This window comes from Rattus rattus, chromosome 2 (assembly GCF_011064425.1).
Source record: "Rattus rattus isolate New Zealand chromosome 2, Rrattus_CSIRO_v1, whole genome shotgun sequence".
Taxonomy (NCBI): domain Eukaryota; kingdom Metazoa; phylum Chordata; class Mammalia; order Rodentia; family Muridae; genus Rattus; species Rattus rattus.
The window spans coordinates 47,316,123-47,338,446 of record NC_046155.1 but is presented as its reverse complement, the minus strand read 5'-3'; the positions used below and the strand labels follow the sequence as shown (position 1 = coordinate 47,338,446).

Here is a 22,324-nt window from a genome sequence, read left to right as displayed (position 1 = left end):
CACCTTTATAACGTAGATCAATGATAAACTCGAAAATGGGATTTTTTTTTTTTTTTTGTCATCAGATATTTCGAGATGGCTGGATTCAGGCTCTGTTTGTGGGTTCTTTTTTATTCCAGCTCATGATATTTTTTTATTTGATTTAGTTGCCAACATTCAAAATTTGAGATGTTTCTCACAAATACCCAGATACTCTTTTAGAACCGAAAGCTCTTGCATGTCAGCAACTCTGTCAGCTAGAACTGAGTGTTACCGGTCACCTCTACAAGAGGAGGACGCTCTTCTGCTGGTTATGCCCGCCCCAGACCTCCCCACAACATTGAAGTTTACAGTTCCCGCTTCGCACATTAGCTTTGAATCTTCTCAAGAATCCCTGTGCCCTTAGTTCCTAGCTACACGTGACTTGTCACTGTATGGCATGTATTTCAAAAGCTGCTGCTCGGCCCTTATCTTCTTGTGTGTGTTTATGACAGAACACCTCCTCTCCATCCCCACTGATGCAGAGAACCTCCACCCATGTGGCGTTACCCCTGTTACTCCACTTGATCTGATGCGTCCCTTTTCCACAGGCTGGTGAAGCTGCCTCAAGAAGATGGGACGCTCTCAAACGAAACCGACATGCTCTTCCCCACCTCTCTGCCCAAGGATCTCATTTATGGGCCCGTATTGCCCCTGTCGGCCATTGCCGGGCTGGTGGGAGAAGAGGCAGAGACGTTCAGGGTAATTATCTCGCTTGCTTCAAGGCGGCTTTCTCGGGAGTGAGATCTCATTTGATTATAGGACGGCTGGGAACGCAGGACCGTCCTGCTCGTTCTGAATCACCTGGGAAGCAAAGACCCCACATACATGGGTACTGTGTGTGGATACTTAGGGGGATGGTGGCAGGGCGGCTGTGACCCTGATTTTGGACCAGCTGATGTTGAGGGACTGGGAAGCTAGGAGAGGTGCAGGGTGGGAGCTGGCAAGTAGAGCCCCTGTTCCCCAACAGGAGCGAAGTGGCAGCGATGGAGATGTAAACCTTAGGGAGTGTGGTTCTCCCGGCAGCCCCTGGGAGCAAAGGGGGCGGGGCTGGTGAAAGAGGAGAAACATCTGAGGGAGGAGAAGAGGGCGGAGAAGAAGCCCACTGCTAACAGGATCTCTGCATCTGAGCACAAGTAAATGCAGGGGAGTGGAGCGTAGTGGAGGGTTTTTTAAATGACAGAATCTGCCAACAGCCTCACACCCCCTCCCCCACCCCTGCCGCTTGCTGCTTGCTTCTTTCCACACGTTTACACCAAGCTCCTTCCAGGCAGCCAGCCGACTCTCTTTCAGGCAGTAGGCCCACATGGTGAGCAGGCATGAATGTTCCTGTCAGAAGAGAGAGGCTAACAACAAAGTGAAGGGAGACATTAAACTCCTCACACGGGTGAGGTGGCACGGAAGGGATCACCTTATGGTTGAGCCTCTTCCTTGAGATTTGAAGCACAAGGAGCCATTTCTGTTACAAGAAGAAGAGGAAGAAGGAGGAGGAGGAAGAGGAGGAGGAGGAGGGAAAGAGAGAAAGAAAGAAAGAAAGAAAGAAAGAAAGAAAGAAAGAAAGAAAGGAAGGAAGGAAGAAAGAAGGAAGGAAGAAGAAGGGACGTTTCAAGTGCGGGGGACAGCATGTCCAGAGGCTCTGGGTGAGATAGCTTGGCATGTTTGAGGGACTGAGAACAGAGCCCTGTGGTTGGAGTGGCCAACATGGTAAATACGATTCAGAGTGGTGGTCAGGAGGGAGACGGAGGGAGGCAGTCACAGGGCAAATCATTTGGGATGAACAAAGATGAGGACCATCAGTCCTCTGGACCACTGGGACCTGTTGTGATGATGTCCTGTGGAACCAAGCCATGGATAAAGGCCATGGGCATTTGGCCAAGTGAAAGAGCACTGCAGAAAATGAAGCTATCTCACTGTGAAAGCACGTGAAGTAACTCACCACGAAAGACAAGATTGTCTTCGGTGGACAAGAGAAACGGTCCGTGCTCGCAGTATGTCCTTTAATGAACCACAGAAATTCACTTCTGTTCATACGGAAGCCTGATTAGTTCTTGTTCAGCCCAGGTTCTAGCCATGGAAAGCGCAGCACCCCCTCTCAGTCACAAGGGGGCAGCAAAGTAAAAACCAAGACGCTCAACCAGTTATTTGCCTGGAATCCTGCCCTCCCCCTTCCCATTGGTCTCCCTGCCCTTTCCTCCTCCACTCCCTCTTTCCCTCCCTCCCTCCAGTAAATCCGTAGGAGTCCTAATAGTTCACACTTCCCACTCAATAATGGGCCTAACAGAAAACGTTTAAAATCCAGGCAACTGCCTTTTGCCTTTGGAAGATGTTATGACATATTTCAAACGTCACTTAAATGCCTCTGTGTAGTGGCCATGGAGTTGGACAGTGGATGAAGCCGAAGTGCAAGACCCTGGGTGCCGCCATGTGCCACTGTCAGACCAGCATGGGGGCAGGGGGGTCCAGCGAGGAGCTCCAGCTTCAGTGAGAGCCCTGACCTAGAAGTAAAGATGAAATAGAATAAGACACCTGCTGTTGACCTCCAGTCGCTGAGAGTATACACCTGCACCCACACACAGACATACGCACACACCACACAGAGAGGAAAGAATGCCTCACATAGTGGGGTTGCTGGGTTAAACAAGGTTCTTGTATAAACTGCATAGCTTCCTTTCCTGGGGCTCCCTGCACCACTTTCTGAAAGCAGAAATGTAATGTGTGTTATGACTCTACGTCATACACATACATGCTACTTGGAGTTTAGCTTAGAAATTTAATTTGTGTATATATATATATATATATATATATATATATATACATACACACACACATACATATATATACACATATATATCACATGCAAACAGATAAAGCACTGACTAGGGATCATCCAATGAGTGGAAGTACAGGCAGAGCTTCTCCCAAATGTCTCCATTTCATTCCTAATCTTGAATGTCACCTCTTCGTTATCTTAAATCTGTTGAATTTTATTTCATGAGCCTAAGTGTTTTGTCTGCACGTATATCTGTGTGCCATGAGGCGTGCACATGGAGGCCCAAAGAGGGCATCAGATTCCCCAGAACCGGAGTTACAGACGCTTGTGAGCTGCCACGTGGGTGCTGGGAATTGAACCCAGATCCTCTGCAAGAGCAGCCAGCGGGCTCTCGAGCCTCCGGAAGGTCATTTCTTGTGACCTGCGTACGAATGGCAAAGAAATCAGTGACAGCTTGATGTACGTGACAGTCTCTAAGCTGGGGACTTTTACAGGATTACAGACATTAAATAATCTCATTATCTTTTTAGTAGGTTCCGACAGAATGGCACGCTGTAGGTCTTTAAAAATCCCAATACACATTATGCAAGTTATGTGAGGAATTAGAAAACTGTCCAGTTGTTGTGTGTGGAAAATCAAAAGCAGATGTTATCTGGACAGAAACTGGATCCAACATAATGAATTTAAGCTCAAGGGTCCAGTTTCTATGTTTTGTCCACTGTTTTTTTTTTTTCTTTTAAACAAAATTTGCTAAATAAGAATCTCTTTGTGAACTCAAACATTTCTCAGCACCTTTGTGCTGCTCCAGCCTTCAGCACAGTACGGGTTAGATCCAGTTTCCCCTCGGTGGGCTTGAGGCGATCAGAGCGTTTGATGCTTGGTCCCCGGGGCCTAGAAATGGAGGCCGAGTGGGCAGATGTTTTGAGACACAATCACGAACACGCCCGTCTCTTCTAAAACTCGGAAGAGAAAATCTGCTCATACGGCCCAGATTCCCCGACGTCTATTCTTACATAACACCAAATGCATCGCTAAAGACAGGAACACAAGATCAAACCTACAGAAAAATGAGAAAGAAAAAATCTAATTGTAGTTTAACTTTCCACAGCTGAAAACTTTCTAAGTTTAATCCTCACATTCTGTTTTTTTGTTTGTTTGTTTGTTTGTTTAGATTTTCCAAATGCAAGCATTAGGTAGACAGGGGCAGGGGGATCAAACGTTCCAGGGTAACCTGGGCTACACAGTGAGATCCTATAAACAAACAAACAAGTTAGGTACACTTAACTATGACAAAAGAGTCCTTTTGTGAGGTAGGTCTGTCTGTCAGGTGCCATGAGGAGCACCCAAGGGTGTAAATATTGTCCTTCGGTGAGTGTGTCTCTTTGTCTGATGAGTCAGGTCTCAGGCTGGTGCAGCAGAAAAGCCATTCACCGGTGACAGTCCAATCCCTTGGGTTGGTTGGTGGTGCCTTTTTGTTTAAATTGGGAGTTGGTGGGTGGGTAGTGACTCTTCGGATTTTTCTGTCCACATCTACGAAGACCTAAAATAGGTCAGCCATACCGTTAAAGTCACCTCCCCCTTTAAAATACCGTCGCACTGCGTCGTCTTCTGACTGACCATTTCAGGGTCTACCTGAACAGCTAACTTCTCTTTCCACTCTCCTCCCTGGGCCAGGAGGAGCCTGTGGCTTCATAACCAGTACTCCTGTGATCCACACGCCCATCCCAGCCGTCACCTCTCTCCTTCCCGATTCTGCTGCCCCCCCAATTCCTCGCCTCGTGACTGTCCCACTGAGGAGAAACCAGACTGCCACACTGGCTGACATAGAACCAGGAGCTGATAGGCGTCCCTTGGACTAGGCAGCATCAGCAACTTATGTCAGTTGAGAATCTGGTAGGGTCGTCCATCAGTGAAGGGCCACGTGTCGTCGGCTGTCAGACAACTGGGCTTTATTAGGGTGGCTGGCATATAGCACGGCGTTTAGAATGGAAGATCGCTGTGCACACAGCTGACGGCACTACCCAGTGCCAGCACCGGCTCCCACTTCACCTTTCTTCAACATGCTTCTCCGCACATAACATCCTCCATATTCAACTTCACAACTTAACTATTTCTCTCTCCCCCCTCCCCCTCATTGGTAGGTAAACCCCATGCAAAGGGAGTTTTCTATCATTCAATATCACATGGGCATTCAGAACAGTGTCTGAAAAAGGCCCCATACTCCCTGAACGTTGGTTAGAGGAATGAGTGCCCGAGTAAAAGCAGGGCATGAACGCAGAAATTTTTTTCCCTTTAATATTTGGAGACAAGGTTTCTCTGTGTAGCCCTAGCTGTCCAAGAACTCAATCTGTAGACCAGACTGGCCTCAAGCTCAGGGATCCCCCTGCCTCTGCCTCCCGAGTGCTGGGATTAAAGGCCTGCGTCACCACCACCCAGCAACATGAACACAAAGCTCTTAAAGAATCTAAACATGGGCTGGAGAAATGGCTCAGCGGTTAAGAGCACTGACTGCTCTTCCAGAGGTTCCTGAGTTCAATTCCCAGCAACCATATGATGGCTCACAACCATCTGTAATGAGATCTGATGCCCTCTTCATGAAATAAATAAATCTTAAAAAAAAAAAAAGAATCTAAGCATGCTGGGAAATCGGCCCCTATTTTGTTAACACAGTTTATGTCAGTGGGTGCAAGGATGCCAGAAGAAAACAAGGTACAAATCTTAGCCATGTGAAACCACAGGAAGCTCAACAATACACAGATAGGTACACACACACACATGTGTATGCACACATGCACATACATGCACACTCACACATCCACCCACACATGTGAACATCCATATACATGTGTGCACACACATCAGTGTATACATGTACAGATGTACATGCGCATATATGTACTTGCAAGCACACACGTGTGCACACATGCACATACATGTACACTCACACATCCACACACGTGCATATCCACATGCACGTGTACACATCCGTATATATGTATGAACACACATTGGTGTATCACGCACATCTATGTACATGCACATATGTACTTGTAAGTATGCACACAGGTGTGCACTCATAAACACACACACTAGTACACTTCATATGGAAGCAGAGTGCTTGTTTAACATGCAATAGGCCCCAACACCTCAAAAAGAAGGAAAAAGAAAGAGAGAACGAGAGAAAGAGGGGGAGAAAAGTGGGGAAGAGAGGAAAAGGGAGAGATGGAGAGGGGTGGGGGAGGCCATATGCTAGTATCCAGAACTGAAGGTCTAGCACTGTAGGCAGCATTTCTGTCACAGTTGTCAAAGCCACCTTGAGCCTCAGGGAGGAGAGTGTTCGGTCTGTCCAAGGCTTGCTAGGAAGAGGTTCTGGAGCGGGCACTGTGCTGACAAGGGCCAGCCTTTCTTTGCTGAGCACAAGTGTAAAGGCTCTGGGAGAAGAGTCAATATCACCATCTAAGGCCAGCCTGAACAAATCATGGCCTGTTTCTGTGGCCCAAGTCTAAGAATAGTTCTTACAACTCTCGAGGTCATGCAGAGGAAAGCCGGGACCTGAGAGACCCATCCCCTAGGCTTTTGTTGAAAACAACAACTTGCTTTAAACTTGGTCCAAGCTGGTTTTTGGAGCCCAAAGTCGACTTCTACTTGCGTTCCGATTGCTTGTATGGAATGGAAGGCACACGGCGTGACCAAGTAAGAGGAACCACAACCTCAGCCGAAGGTAACCTCTTCGCCCTTGAAAGCCAGCTCAGCCAAAGCCCCAAGCTAATCTTCAAAAGTGACCCTCGTGAGAAGACCGGGAGACAAGGGTGCTAATGACAGACAGTCTTCCCTGAGAGGGGGACTGGAGATGCCGAAAGTGGCCACTAAGAAATAGCTACTAGGGTATTAATCAAACCTTTCATCAGAACTCATGACAAGAGAACTCTGAATGTATTAGCAGGAGAGCCTTGGTAACAGTGAAAAAAGAATAGAGCAAAGGGGAAAGAGATCTGACTCTGATGTTGAAAATGAAAGACTGATGATGCATTTCCGCTGGCCGCTCGCTCTGGTTTCTTTGTGACGGTTCTTTTGGTGGGTGTCCTGTGGCCCCTGACCATGATTGCTGTCTTAACACGTGGATGCTATTCTTCTCTCCCGAAGCCGAAAGATGATATATATCCTCTGCTTCACCCAACTATGCACTGCTGGACTCCGTCAAGTGACCTGTACGTTGGGTGTGAGGAGGGTCATCTTCTGATGATTAACACGGAAACCTTGAAGGTGACTGTGCTCCAGAAGACGGAGGAGTTTCCAGTACTGGGTAAGAAACTGCTCTGCCCCAGGGTCCACAAGTACAGCTGCAGTGTTCGCTTTGCATATCCTTCAAGATAGTGGCTTTGGAATCCCTGATTTTCCCCTTAGAGACATCCTGGGGGCCTCCTTAAGTTCGATTCTGTATTACCAAGTCCTATGGATACACATTGTAGCTACTCACTGTTTACTAAGAGTCAATTGGCTTCTAGTGTGAGGATACCAAAAGATACCACTTTATATATTGATGTCATAAGGTCATCAGGACACCACGAGGAGATACACCTGTACCTCCTCAACACAGAGCACTCGCATTCTGTAAAATGTCTCGACAAGTTGGGGTGCTTGTCAGCAATCAGGGCTTGATCCCCAGAATCCCCACGGGTGGACAGAGAAAACCTGCAAGTTGTCCACATACAAACTGTACCCTCCCCTCCCACCACCCATAATCTCTAAACACACAAGCTCAGATTCTTGTGAGCTGTGGGGCTGACACCAGAGTCCAGGGAACGAGGCCTCGAACTCCCAAGTTCTGATCTCCGATCCGGTAACCTTCTCTGTTCCGCTTAGTCAGCTAGACATGTCCTTTCTGTCCCATTCCCTTCTAGCCCCCTTTCTGTGACAGCTACCTCTTTACGTGTGCTATGCCACAACCCCCCTTCTGTGTCGTTTCTTTCAAGGAGGACCTTATATATATCTAGTATCCATTCTTGGCTCCATCAGACGTGGCCGGCGTAAGGTTTGGACCACAGGAACCCATCCCCCCTGAGTATGGGATCTAAAGAGGGAGCTTCTCCAGGGCCAGCTTCTCAAACCTGCACACTAAACTCTCTCCTCCAGGTCATCCTTTCACACGATTTTTTTGCAGCAAACCTGACCCTTTCTGACGTGAATCTACATTTAATCCAAAGCAAGCAGCTGGCTACCGGTCAAATTGCTCATGCTTAACATCCAACTCAGGGTCTCTGCTCTCCTAAGGTCCCGCCTCCTGCCTGTGACGTCACTTCCATCAGCCCCAGGACGTGCCTTTGCCAAGCAGTGTCTATTCCTGGCGGTTCATAGATCTGCCTCCTGCTCATTTTCTTGCCTCTCTTCCTCTCCATCACACCCAGGGTCTGGCTCACACGTCACTCCCTCTTGCAAATTTTCCACAGCTTCCTTATCTTTCGCAGAGTCGCTCTCCCAATCTCCGACTCTCACTTCCTTGGCAAAGCTCTCCCACACACCGTTCCATGTTATGACTGGCCCTCCAGCTCTTTCTCTCTACAGGGAATCTAAAGCACTGTTACCGGACGCTTTCCAAGAGCAAGCCTCTGTCCGCTCCTTCCGTCAAGACCTCCACCTGAACTCGTTAAAACTTTTTATTGTTCCTGTGCTCTCTCACTGCCTTTTAAGGTTACCGTTGTGAAGAGCGTCCATTTCTTTCTTGTCCACTTCTGTGCGGACCCTTCCCCAGTCCCACCTCGACCTTCAGATGCGTTAGGTGCCCACGCTGGAACACCATGTGCTCCACAACTCAGCTGGAGCCTCGCCCCGGGTTAGCACAATGGCCCCAAACCTCTCTTCTCTCCTGGTCATCAGCTGAGGTCACTTCATTATTTGACTCTGTTTAATCCCACTACAGAATCTCGTGGCCTCTGCAAGGGCTTGCAGAAAGAACTAGATAACAAATGCATTACCCTCAGGATACCCACCACACTTCGAACGTCTTAAGCACCGTTCACCATTTCTTTCGGGCAGGCTCTTCTTTTGCATTGTATTATAAATGCTTTTAAATACGCATTTATCAATCGGGGGCGGTGGCACGAGAATCTGTAGTCACAGCTCTCGGGAGGCTGAGGCAGGTGGATTATGAGTTTGAAACCAGCCTGGATCACACACACACACACACACACACACACACACACACACACACACACACACACACTTTTTGAAGACTAATGCATATTGTGGAAGGGACCAGCCAGCCAAGGGACAACAGAGGTAACCTATACATTAACAAGTACAATGTCACACAATTTCCATCCTCTATGGACAATGACATTAGTAAATGTCATTGTTGACAGTTGATAGTAAATGTTGACAAATAGTCTTAGCCAGGGGTCTGAGAGTATAAAGAGATCCAAGTAGGACTGTAGATCGATCAGAATTGTGCTTTGCAGATTAATTTAGCCACGGGTTGGGAAGGGAGGTCTTCAAAACGAGGTGTCAGCAGCCCCTCTCCCAGGCCTGGACTCTGAAGACTCCAGTGGCAGATATATAGCAGTGGGGACAGCGACATAAGGAAAGCACAGATTTCCCAGCCGCCAACATCACATTGTTCTGTGCAGTGGACGAACATTTTGCCGGATGCCGTCTGAGCCCGCATAGTTACCACATTTGTACTTTCCTACACAAACCGGTCACGTGGTTATGTTATTTCCTCCCCAAAGACAAAAGTCTTATAAATAGCAGATGTTCTTGCAGAAAGGTTTCCTATGTGCTTTATTTCGATGTATGTACCATTTGACATAGACTATGAATTTATAAATTTATAATGTGCATACATCTTAAGTACACAGCCCCGTGGTAGTACAGGTTTGACTGCGTGGGTCTCTGACACCGGCTTTTTCAGTCTCTCACCGGTTTCTGTAAAGATCTCTAACAGGAGTCCATTCTTTTCTGGATATTTTATTTACATTTTAAATGTCATCCCTTTTCCTGTTTTCCCCGACTATAAACCCCCTATCCCCCTCCCCCTGCTTCCATGAGAGCGCTCCCCACCCACCCACTCCCACCTCACCGCCCTGGCATTCCCCTACACGGCGGAGGGGGGGGGCATCGAGCCTTCACAGGACCAAGGGCTCCGCCCAACAAGGCCATCCTCTGCTACATAAGCGGCTGGAGCCATGGGTCCCTCTTTGGTTGGTGGTTCAGTCCCTGCGAGCTCTGGTTGGTTGATGTTGTTGTTCTTCCTGTGGGGTCGCAAACCCCTTCAGCTCCTTCAGTCCTTCCTCTGACTCCTCCATTGGGGTCCCCGTGCTCAGTCCAACTTCTGTAACCATAAAAGCAGCTGTTGCTGCAGCGAGAGTTGCTGCCCTTTCGATGCTGTCGTCTACTTTCTCTTGTTTTCCCACAGATGGAGCCCAGCTTATCAATCCGCTCACGCTGGTGTACCAAAAGGACGGCATACTCACTTCTGGAATTGTAATGTATTTTATTTCTCAGAATTCCTCACTTCAGAAAAAAAAAAAAAGCAGTCCCCCTCTGCTGCTGCTTATGTTGGGTTCTTTCAGACTAGCAATTAAAATGGTTTCCTTGTTGAATGTTCCTAGGGAAACTTTCCATTATGTGCAAAAAAAAAACAAACAAACAAAAAAAAAACAAAAAGGAAGAAAACAGGTGATGAACGATTACGTCTCTGTTGTTGCAAATGGACAAAAGTGGGCTTTAGAAACTTGCTGCTGTCCCTCCCACCCAGGGGGAAAACTCACAATTACCTGCAGCCCAGCCCTGTGTCAGAAGTGACCTGGGTCTTTGGTCTGTTACAGCTGATAATGAAACTCAGCATCTTCCATCTCCGGTTTGCTTGAGCAGATGGGGTTTCCACAGGCTGTACCTGGCACCATGCAGAGTGTATCATTATTGACCCTCACAACTTTGTCCGGTGGAAATCTGACGTGCTCCTCACATCGGTGAAAGTGCCTCATCTCCTGGCAGTCACCGGAAAGCGAACCTGGGACGTTGCACTCCATGGAATATGCTTTTATTGTCTTATAGAACATGCATTTCCAGGAAGTTTTAGATGGGGGCAGACCACGTGTCTCCATGTGGTTGAGATTGGTGACATCATTACACAGAAATCTCAGGTCTAGGTGAAGCTGCCCCTAGTCCGCTGTCAGCTTTGTCTGTCAGTCTCACTGCCAGTGGTCTCCCTCAGGCCTGTGAGGCAGTGACATCAGGGTGAAAGATTCCACCATTTGGACAAATGTGGTTCCACCAAGCAGAAGCCACCGTGAGCGTCTACGCTTACCCTCCACTTAGATTCTCCTTCCTGGAGTTTTTAAGAGAACCCTCCCCTCCACTTCCTACATCTAGTCTGCGTTTGTGACCTTTAAGATTCTTACCTGTGCTGGTGAGGGATGGAGAATGGTCATCATCTTGGGGAAATGGGGAAAGCACCTTGTCATATGAAGTCGCATCTCTTAAATGTCCAGCTTAGTGACAATGGGGTTCCATGTAGCAAATGATAGCTACCTCCCCCACCCCACCCCCAGACCCCAAGCCTCTTTTTTTTAAAGATTTATTTATTTATTATATATAAGTTCACTATAGCTGTTTTCAGACACACCAGAAGAGGGCATCAGATCTCATTACAGATGGTTGTGAGCCACCATGTGTTTGCTGGGATTCGAACTCAGGACCTCTGGAAGAGCAGTCAGTGCTCTTAACCACTGAGCCATCTCTCCATCCCCCCCACCCCCAACCCCCGAGCCAGAAACAGTTCACATTCCTCTTGAGACTCATTCGGTAAAGTCTATTTATTGGCCTCCAGTTGTCCAGCCCATTTTTATTGAACACCTGCCGTGTTTGAGCATTGTATTGGGGTTGGAGAAGAGAACATGACGTGAATAAAAAGCATGACTCTACTTTGATGTCACATAGGTGCACCGTAGTGATTTGAAAACACCTAGGACTATGCCCTTTTAAAGGAGGACAGTTAGCACTCACCACGCCCTACAACCTCTGCCTCCTTTGTCCTGTTTCCTGCATTAGGAAGTGCATGGTTAAAGGTAACGGTGCATTCTACATAGGAAGCTCTCCCACAGGGACAGGCAGCCGTCCACGAGCCTTCACTTGCCCAATGTGAAACGCAGTCTATGCTTGGGCAAACACTGACTTTGTGTCTGTCTCGCTGTGTTCGGTCTGCAGGACGGTGTGATATACTCGTTCATCATCAAAGATACAAAGTACGAAGTGAAGCCCTTCCTTGAGTTTGATGGGCCAGTGGCACATTTGGCGTTCTCCCCTAGTTACAAAATGTTGCTGATTCAAACAGACAAGGTACATCAGAGAGTGACTTCTTGATGCACAATCTTCAGACTGGCAGTGCATGGTGGGAATAAGGAAAGGGGTGTGTGTGCGTAATGACTCTCCGCCCATCAGTGCCCCCCCCCTATTGCACATGGAACATTCTGTGAACCAAGGCCTGAATTAAAAATCCATGCTTAACTATGTACGCACACCTACACAGAGAGAGGGAATTTGAATGCAGGGTCCTCCATGCCCCGCCCCCAGGGGCTTGCCTTTCAAGTCTCTTGGCTCTGTTTCCCCTTTGCTGCCTCTCTTTCCTTGCAAACTTTCCCCCTCTGGTATTTAATTTCTGTCCTATTGGTAACTTTGGAAGAAAGTTTCCAGCTATAAGAAAACTGTTCTGAAATAGATGTGGTGGATTAACTCAGTCACCCATCTACTTGTGTCAGCCAGTCTGGTCAGAAGAAGTCTGAGCTCTGATTGGCCCGGCCAATCAGATATCTACCTGTGTAGTTTCGTTCCAGTCAGCCCACCCAGATATGAGTTCTGTATGAAAAGAAGGTTGAAGAATCAATGTATAGTTGAATGAGTGACTCTCTGAGTTATATAGTTAGAAAGACCCCTGATTAATAAAAATGACTCCCAATTGTCAAGATTAGCAGTCATTTTATTGTTAGGCAAGAACATTGGACAGATTGCAAATAAAGTCAAATATTTTGGTTTTATCTATGGGGAGACTTAAGTTTCTGGTAATTACCAGAAGTTGGAACAATGGTACTTTGTTTTATAAATAAGTGGGAAAATTAAATATATCTGTTGCAAAGAAGAAACTATTTTCTTGAAAGAATCCTAATAGAAAAAGAAAACAGCCAAACAAAACTACTAAAACACACACACACACACACACACACACACACACACACACACACAGAGAAACACTACATGAACATACGTGAGGGCTGGTGAGGTGGTTCATCGTTAAGAGCACATTTTGCTCTTCCAGAAGGCTCGTGTTGGATGGCTGACACCCACACAACCATCTGTCACCCCAATCCCAGGTCGTCAGATCTCTCTTCTGGCCTCCACGAGCATTAGGCATGCATATGGCACATGGACACACATGTAGGCAAAACATTCATGCACATGAAATAAAAACGGCCCCAGCCACTCAAGAAGTGCACACACACAGATGCAGGCAAAGCACCCATTTAAAAAAAAGTTTAAAAGTTAAATGGACACACTTGACACGGAAGATAAAGGAAGAGGTTATTGGGAATGTTGCCAAGGAAACCAGACTGAATGGAATTGCAGAAGATAAGAGGTGTGAATTACACACTGAAAAAAACCTAGCATGTCTGACTGAAGTCCTAGAGAGGATGAGGTGGGCAGAGGTAAGGCTTCAGAAGATACTAACTCACAGAACTGATTAAATAGAGTTCACAGAGACAGAATAAGTCCCAGGGGGAGCCGCATGACACCCACACTTATAGTTCCCAAGAGAGACCCTTTGAAAAACAGAGTCTCTTTAAAAAGTTACAAGAATCAAGAAGAAACAAATACTCCAAACACATGTTCAAACACTCCAACACTGAGGTATACCAGCCGCAGGCTGTTACTAGAGAAAACTCTTTAAAAATGTACTTCAGGAGGGCCCAGGGGGAAAGATACCAACTAGAAGGTGTGTGTGTGTGTGTGTGTGTGTGTGTGTGTGTGTGTGTGTGTGTGTGTGTGTGTGTGTGTATGTGTGTGTGTGTGTGTGTGATATATATCAAAGAAGCAAACCATTCTCTGTGACAGCCCATCTGAAGCCTCAAGGTCCAGTGAGATGACAGCAAATGGGTGACCGTGTGTATTATTCAGGCACTAATGGGAAGGAATCTAGTGGTGCTCTGTTGACATTGTATGAATACATCCTCATGGTGAAGATCACACAGAAATAAAATCCCTCGTTTTCAGATGACAGAATCTGAAATTTACCAGGATGTGTGAACATGTAAAACACACAGACGCCTAACGACATAGACACAGGTAGATATAGATAGATATAGATTGATATAGATATAGATAGATATAGATAAATATAGAGATAGAGATAGATACATAGATCTAGATAAATATAGATATAGATAGATATAGATTGATATAGATATAGATAGATATAGATAAATATAGATATAGATAGGTATAGATAGAGATATAAATATATAGATATAGATAAATATAGATATAGATAGATATAGATAGAGATAGATAGAAATATAAATATATAGATATAGATAAATATAGATAGAGATAGGTATAGATAGAGATAGAGATATAAATATATAGATATAGATAAATATAGATATAGATAGGTATAGATAGAGATAGATAGAGATATAAATATATAGATATAGATAAATATAGATATAGATAGGTATAGATAGAGATAGATATAGAGATAGATATAGATAGATATATATAAATAGAGATAGAGATAGATATATAGATATAGATAGATATAGATATAGATAGATATAGAGATAGATAGAGATAGATGTAGATATAGATAGATGTAGATATAGATAGTTATAGACACATAGATATAGATATAGATATAGATGTAGATAGATATAGATATAGATAGATTACATTCATGGTGGAATGGCTAGGAAGAAGAGAGATATGGTATTAGCAGGACATTTTCATAGACTTCTCTACATGCATGATGGAATGAACAATGTAATTTTGGCATAGTGGCCAGAAGCAAACTGAACTTTTATCTCAACCATTCAGAGCCCAAGGTGGCTTCTCATTCTGAGTAAAAGCCCAAAACACTGGCTGTGCTGTCAGTGACCCTTCACAGCTTAGGTTCCGTATCCCGTCCCTGGTCTTCCTCCCACACATTTGTCTCTTGCTGTACCTGCTGATTTGTTAAGACTTGCGCCCATTTAAATTAATAGATAAGATTTCTATATTTTAAGTTCCTCTGGGACCTTCTTTAAGTCTGTGGTCTCCCTTCGCCTGGTCCCAGTGTGTTGCACACCATGGCCATTAAACAAGTATTTGTTGACTCAATGACAGGTGCACTAATCATGTTTTCTTTCTTCTGTGGCCTTTTTAGGGGTCTGTTTATATCTACACGTTTGGCACGGAGCCGGTTCTCGATAAAGTCCTAGAGGCCTGTGACGGGAAAGTCCAGGCCATCAGCTTTATCACGCCTGGGAACAAATACTTCCTGGTAAGAGACGGTATACAGGTGGGACACGGTAGGATTCCAGTGGTTGTATTTCAAGGTTTAAATCTCTATCCATACACAATTGGGTATCTTTAGACCAACCTCAAAACCACCTTCAAGGAAAGTGATCTTCTGAAAGGCCTATGTCAAAGAAGTTGGACTCATAATAACACTCCAAAAATGGGAGTTCCAGGCCCGGATGGCTTATCTGGTGAATTCTACTAGACATTTAAGGAAAAAAAGTAACACTGATTTTCCACGATACCATTTTAAAGTTAGAAGCAGAAGGATTCCTTCCCAGCTCCTTCTCTGATGCTTTTCCCCACCCAAGCTACACAAAACACAAGAAAAGGAAACCACAAATCGGTATCTCCCCTGATGAAGACACGGCACCCTCCATTAAACACTAGCACCACATTACACACCTCGACCAAGGGCAATTTATTTCAGGTATGCGACCCTGAAACACTGATTCCACACTAACCAGTCAATTAATGTAATCTCTCATACTACGATTTGACAACATCTGTTACCTGTTTATAAAGATACTCCAAAGACAGGATATCTATAAAATGCCTAATTCCTAATCAATATCACACTGAAGTCTGAGCTCTAAGGTTTTGCTGTTGTTTCTTTGTTGTTTTTGTTTGTTTGCTTGTTTTGTTTTGGTTTTTGGTTTTTGGTTTTTATTTTGTTTTTTGGGGGGGTTTGTGTTTGTTTGTTTGTTTGTTTGTAAAAAGGTATACAGACTGGAAAAAAATGAACAGCCTCTGTTCTCTGGTGACAAAATTGCCATCATAAGGGGGCTGGAGAGATGGCTCAGTGGTTAAGAGCACTGACTGCTCTTCCAAAGGTCCTGAGTTCAAATCCCAGCAACCACATGGTGGCTCACAACCATCTGTAATGAGATCTGATGCCTCTTCTGGTGTGTCTGAAGACAGCTACAGTGTACTTACATACATAAAATAAATAAATCTTTTTAAAAAATTACCATAAAAAAAAATCACAATCAAATGAGCAAACACCCTTAGTTGCGTGACCATGGCAAAGGTGTAGGAGAAACAGTTACAACACAAAAAGATGAATTGTTTTCTTACGTTACCAGTAGTGAGCAATTACAATTAAAATTAAAAATGCAATACTGCTTATGGTCATGCCAATAAAACGAGCTAGGTATATTCCTAACAAAAGAGAGGTGGGCATTCTATGGGAAAAGCCATAAAATCTAGGGAAATAACTAAAACATTTATCTCTTTCCCCCCCCAAAAAAAGTTGTTATTGACCCAATTACATGTTAAATCACAAAATATTTCACTTTTCTTTCAAGATGAGGTTTCTATCTATAGTCCAGGCTGGCCTTGAACTCTGATATCAGCCTGCCTCTGCCTCCAAGTGCTGGTATTTAAGGCTGCCTGGCTAAACATTAGCCAAAAACTTCTGCTTACTTCCAGGACGGGTTCTTTTACTGCATTTTTTCCAACCAAATGTAGACCAAATCATAGATGATGGCCCCTTCCTTTGTTGCATGGCCCCTAAAAAAATGAAAGAAACCTAAGAACTTAGTCAGCAATGTTACAATTTCCCTGAGGCATTTTTAATTCTTAAGTAATCCCATTTCACGAGGAGCCCAGGCATGCTTGACTCTGGCCCCATGCTCTGTAGCTCTGAGCCCACCTTCAGTACACTCTTCCTCCTTCATGACCGCCAAGACCAGCATCAACATCCAATGGGAAAGGGAACCGCAGGGTTAAGATGATTATCTTAATCTGTGGCAAGCTGTCACCCTGACACAGAGAACAAGTGGCAACTTTGTTAAGATGTCACCTCTTGAATGGATACAGAAAATGTACATCTACACAATGGAGTACTACTCAGCTGTCAAAAACAATGACTTCACGAAATGGATTGAACTAGAAAATATCCTGAATGAGGTAACCCAATCCCAGAAAAACACACATGGTATGCACTCATTGATAAGTGGATATTAGCCCAAATGCTCAAATTACCCAAGATGCAATGCACGGAACACATGAAACTCAAGAAGGATGACCAAAATGGGGATGCTTCACTCCTTATTTATGGATATTTAAAAATATCCATAGGAGGAGATAGGGCGGCAAAGTTTAGAGCAGAGACTGAAGAAACAGCCATTCAGAGACTGCCCCACATATGGCCCATATATATATACAATACAGCCACCAAAACTGGATAAGATGGATGAAGCTAAGAAGGGCAGGCTGATAGGAACTGGATGTAGATCTCTCCTGAGAGACACAGCCAAAGCATGTCAAATAGAGAGGTGAATGCCAGCAGAAAACCACTGAACTAAGAACAGGACCCCCGTTGAAGGAATCAGAGAAAGGACTGGAAGAGCTGAAGGGGCTCCAGACCCCATATGAACAACAATGTCAAGCAACCAGAGCTTCCAGGGACTAAGCCACTACCTAAAGACTATACATGGACTGACCCTGGGCTCCAACTGCATAGGTAGCAATGAATAGCCTAGTAAGAGCACCAGTGAAAGGGGAAGACCTTGGTCCTGCCAAGGCTGGACCCCCAGTGAACGGGATTGTTGGTGGGAGGGCGGTAATGGTAGGAGGATGGGGAGGGGAACACCCATATAGAAGAGGAGGGGGAGGGGTTAGGGGGCTGATGGACAGGAAACCGGGAAAGGGAATTAACATTTGAAATGTAAAAAGGAAACACCCAATTTAATAAAAATGGGAAAAAAAACTAAAAAAAAAAAAAAAAAAAAAAAAAAGTCGCCTTTTCCGAAGCTGAGCTACAGGCTTAGTCTAAGTCTAGCCAAAATATCAGTGTTATTTTGCAAAAAAAAAAAAAAAATTGACTATAAAATTTGCATGGCAACACAAAAACATTCAATATCCTGTTGAAGGAGGCATCTGGAGGTACTGAGAAATAAATATAGTCGGAGCCGATGTTAGAATGATAAAGACTGGTGTTGGCAAAAGAATAAAATAATATCTAAATGTGGTAGAAAACAGAGCCATAGAGAAACCCACACGAAGATAATCAAATGATCATTTTGGATTTTAAACTTTCTTTTGAGAAAGAGTCTTGCTGAGTTGCCCAGACTGGCCTTGGACTTACAGACTTCATTCTTCTATGTCCCAAAATGTTGAGATTCTAGGTAAGGGCTCCTGCCATGCCTAACAAAGCAAACTTACATGTGAAAAGTAGCGAAGACATTTCTGTTAAAGTAGTATCTTCTTTTCATCAAATGGTGCTGAAACAATTAATTCCTGCACTCGAGGAACTTACACACACACAAGCGCGCGTGCGCGCACGCACACACGCGCGCACACACACACACACACACGTAAGTCAAATATTTTGAACCTAGATGCAAATCGTATACATTCCAAAAAAATCAAAATTGTAGACAAATGTAAAAACAAAACCATAAAGTTATTAAAAGATGGCGGTAAAATCCAAGTTACCTTGTGCTCGATGGCAAACTCTTTAGCCACAGTACCGAGTATAACCTGCAGAGGGATAATCAGCGGGTTGGATTTGACTGGAACCTCTACTCTGTGGAAAAACCTCCAGAGTAGAAAGCCCTGGTACATTCTCTGCTAAGAGACGGAAAAGGCAAACCACAGACTGAAGGAACAGACGCGTCCGCAGCAGGGGTAGCTGACAGAGGACAGGGGACTCAGATCTGCAGAAAGTATGTGGGATTCGACAATTAAAAAGTGAACAATCTCGTTCAGAAATAAGAAGGGGGTAGGATGGATAGACGCCACACAAAGAAGGCATAGGGACGGAAAATAAGTCTATGAAAAGGTGCTGTAAACATCCGCCCTTTGGAAATCGTGGCAACGAGATGCCACCGCCTATTAGAAGGTCTCAAATCTGAAGTGCTGGCAACCACAGAGGCTGCCGGAGAGCAGCCGAGGCGCGAAGCGCTCGTTTGTTGAACGGAGGTGCAGCCAATTTGGAAGATGGCTTGTCAGCTTCTCTTAAAACTAAACAGGCACCATATGCTCCGGCGGTTATGCTCCGTAGCATTTATCCAAATGGGCTGAAAACATAACGCCACCCAAGTGAGCCGCACGTAAATGTTTACAGCAGCATTGTTCCTAATGGCCCAGACTTGGGAAACAACTGAGGTGCCCACCCATCCACCAGCGAACGCACCAGAGACTGTGGCACGGCCGCTCTGCGCGCCCTTGCTGGGTAATGGAACAAAGCTGTCAGGCCACCGCGAGGCTTGGACGGATCGCGAATGCATAGCGCTAAGTGGTGTGGGAAAGCCTACACGCCGCGTGAATCTAACAGGATATTCTGGAATGGGCAAAGCCATGGGGCCCGGTCAAACAGATCAAAACTCTCAGAACGGGCAACCCAAAGATTGAAGGAGCCCCGATGTATAGACGTCAGGCAGTCGTTGTATCAGTGTGGACTTAGATGCTGTAGCCCATGCCCTAGGTCTGATGCAAGCTGCTAACAGTGGAGAAATGTGGGAGGTGGAGGCGCGGGGGACCGGGGGGGGGCATCTATTGTACTTTCTGCTCAAAACCTCTCTAGTCCTAAAAATGTTCTAAAAGTAAAGTGATTTTAAAATAGCAATATATAATTTCCTGTTCGCAGATTCATCGTAATCATTGGGCGATAATCCCATTGAGTTTCTGGGGCCTTTTTCTTTGAAGTGTGACTGTGGGGGAGTGTTTATTAGTGTGTGTGTGTGTGTGTGTGTGTGTGTGTGTGTGTGTGTGTGTGTGTGTGTGTGTAAGAGAGAGAGAGAGAGAGAGAGAGAGAGAGAGAGAGAGAGAGGTGTTCATTTGGAGGACTTGGCTCTCTTTATCTACCATGTGGGTCCTGGATCAAATTCGGGTCATCAGGCTTGGTAGCAAGTGCCCTTACCCACTAAATATGTCTATACTTTGTAGCCCTGCCTGGCAGGGAACTCACCATATAGACCAGGCTGGCTTCGAACTCACAGTGGCACTCATCTTCTGCCTCCTGAGTGCTAAAGATAATTGTTTAAAACAAAAACAAAAAAAAAACAAAAACAAAAAAAAACAAGAAACTCCGAAGGAGCCCAGGTATGATCATTTGTGCCTGTAATCCAGGGACAATTAATCCTACCACAGTGTAATCCTCCCTTCGCAAGGGAGGCTGCGACTGGGAGTTCACCCGGGCCTGCCTTCTCTGTGAAACCTTGTTTGGGTGGGGGTGGGGTGCCTTCTCTGTGAAACCTTGTTTGGGTGGGGGTGGGGTGCCTTCTCCGTGAAACCTTGTTTTGGTGCGGGGGGGGGGAGCGGCAGAGAACGAGAGGATAAAGAAAAGGGTGATTTCCTTTTCTTCAGAAAATAAGAGTCAATGTTGAATTTATAAACGATTAACTGACCCTCAGGTGAGCATGCTAGCCGGTCAGCATGTGCTCCCAGGGTAGAGCCCGACCGTTTATTCAGTGGACCTATCTTCCTCCCGCAGACGCTCACGAGTTCGGGGGAAGTTTCTATTTTTTCGATAGAAGATGGCACTTGTACGGGCAGGATTTTCCTGAGGACTCACGTAAGTGTGCCCGATAAATCCAAGCACAAAATGCCCATCCTAACTCTGCTCGCCTTTCAGCGTTCACATCCAGTGCTCTTTGGCAACCCTCCCTACTGCGCTGGCTCCCACACAGAGGTGGGATTTACCCGCCTGCCCCGGTGCCAAGCTCACATCACGGCACCAGAGAAGGGAGCCAGAGGCCTCAGCGTACCTCCTAAGGGAGCAATCCCCGTGAGTAAGAGGACAGTTAATGCTCCCCGGAAGCTCAGCCCTGAAAGAGGGGCCACATTCCTTTCCTTCTGAGCCCTGGAAATAATGAGGGTGAATGTTTCTCCGTGGGTGTCCAAGGCTACCACAGAAGGAAGACGTCTGGGTGCTAGCTGGCAAACACCCATGACATAGTTTTCAGTATGTCATTGCCTCTGAATAATCCACAATACATTTTGCATAAAATAATGCAAAAAAAATTGTAAAGACCTAAGTAATAATAATGCTGGATTTTTTTTCCTTTGCATCTCAGAAGGTAGGGAAATCCCAGCCCTGCTCTCCTACAAATTCAAAGTCTCAATTATAAAGTACTTAACACCAATGACATAAGGCATGATACTAAGCAAGTACCAGGCCATATAATATTACAAGTTGCAATTACAAGTCCTCTGCCAGAAAAGTAACAATATAAAGTCTTGTCTAAAAGGCCACAAAACATACAGCACCACATAATCTGTATGGCAAAGGCGTGTACGTACGTATCAATTTCTATTAGAATTTCTAGAACTAAAAAGGCATTACATACCCACCAGACCCGTAAGAGACCAGGTCTCTGAAAACAAAAAGCGAGTGTGTAATAAAACCCCCAGCGGGCTGTGTAACCAGGACCTAACCTGTTCCTCTAGAACGAGGCCAGATACAGCCACCGACCGAAGGTCTTGGTCAGCCCTCACTGAGCTGATACCGGACCTGATACCTGGTTGTGGTCCAGCCTGTGCTTGGAGAAACATGGGTCTTTCATTATGGTAAAAGCCAGTGCACCACAGGGAAGTGATCTTTGCACAGACTCAGTAATGCCTCTGCTGTAGGTGTTTCCCTGTGAACACTTCAGAAATGACAGCCTCCTGTAATCCCAGCTTGTGGTAGTCAGAAACAGGCCTCGGTGGCACATGCTGGCTGGCTGGGCCAGCTGAGCCAGCAAGCTCCGGTTCAAGCAAGAGACTCTGCCTCAGTATTTAAGGTGGGGAGCCATCAAGGAAGGTAGCTGATGACCATTTTTGGCCTACATATGCACACACACACACACACACACACACACACACACACACAATGTATGTAGACCGCATCCACACATGTACACACATGCACCCACAAACACATGCAGGAAAAGCTCACTTGGTTTTGACAATGCTCTGTTCTGAGAGTCAGATGCTCATGCAAGCCCTGTTACCCACCAACCTAACTTCTCTTTCCCATCTTTGTCCTTACGACAGCAGACAAGC

At 45.5% G+C, this 22,324-nt stretch overlaps 1 protein-coding gene across 1 annotated transcript in view; it reads left to right on the top strand.

Annotated features, from left to right (window-relative positions):
* Positions 1-22,324, top strand: part of Cfap43 (cilia and flagella associated protein 43) — an 88,599-nt gene that overhangs the window by 15,009 nt on the left and 51,266 nt on the right. The window contains exons 5-10 of the mRNA XM_032892170.1: positions 570-720; positions 6,932-7,091; positions 10,200-10,267; positions 11,993-12,124; positions 15,198-15,314; positions 20,772-20,852. Of these exons, the coding sequence (XP_032748061.1) occupies positions 570-720; positions 6,932-7,091; positions 10,200-10,267; positions 11,993-12,124; positions 15,198-15,314; positions 20,772-20,852 (709 nt within the window). The remainder of the gene's footprint in view (positions 1-569; positions 721-6,931; positions 7,092-10,199; positions 10,268-11,992; positions 12,125-15,197; positions 15,315-20,771; positions 20,853-22,324) is intronic.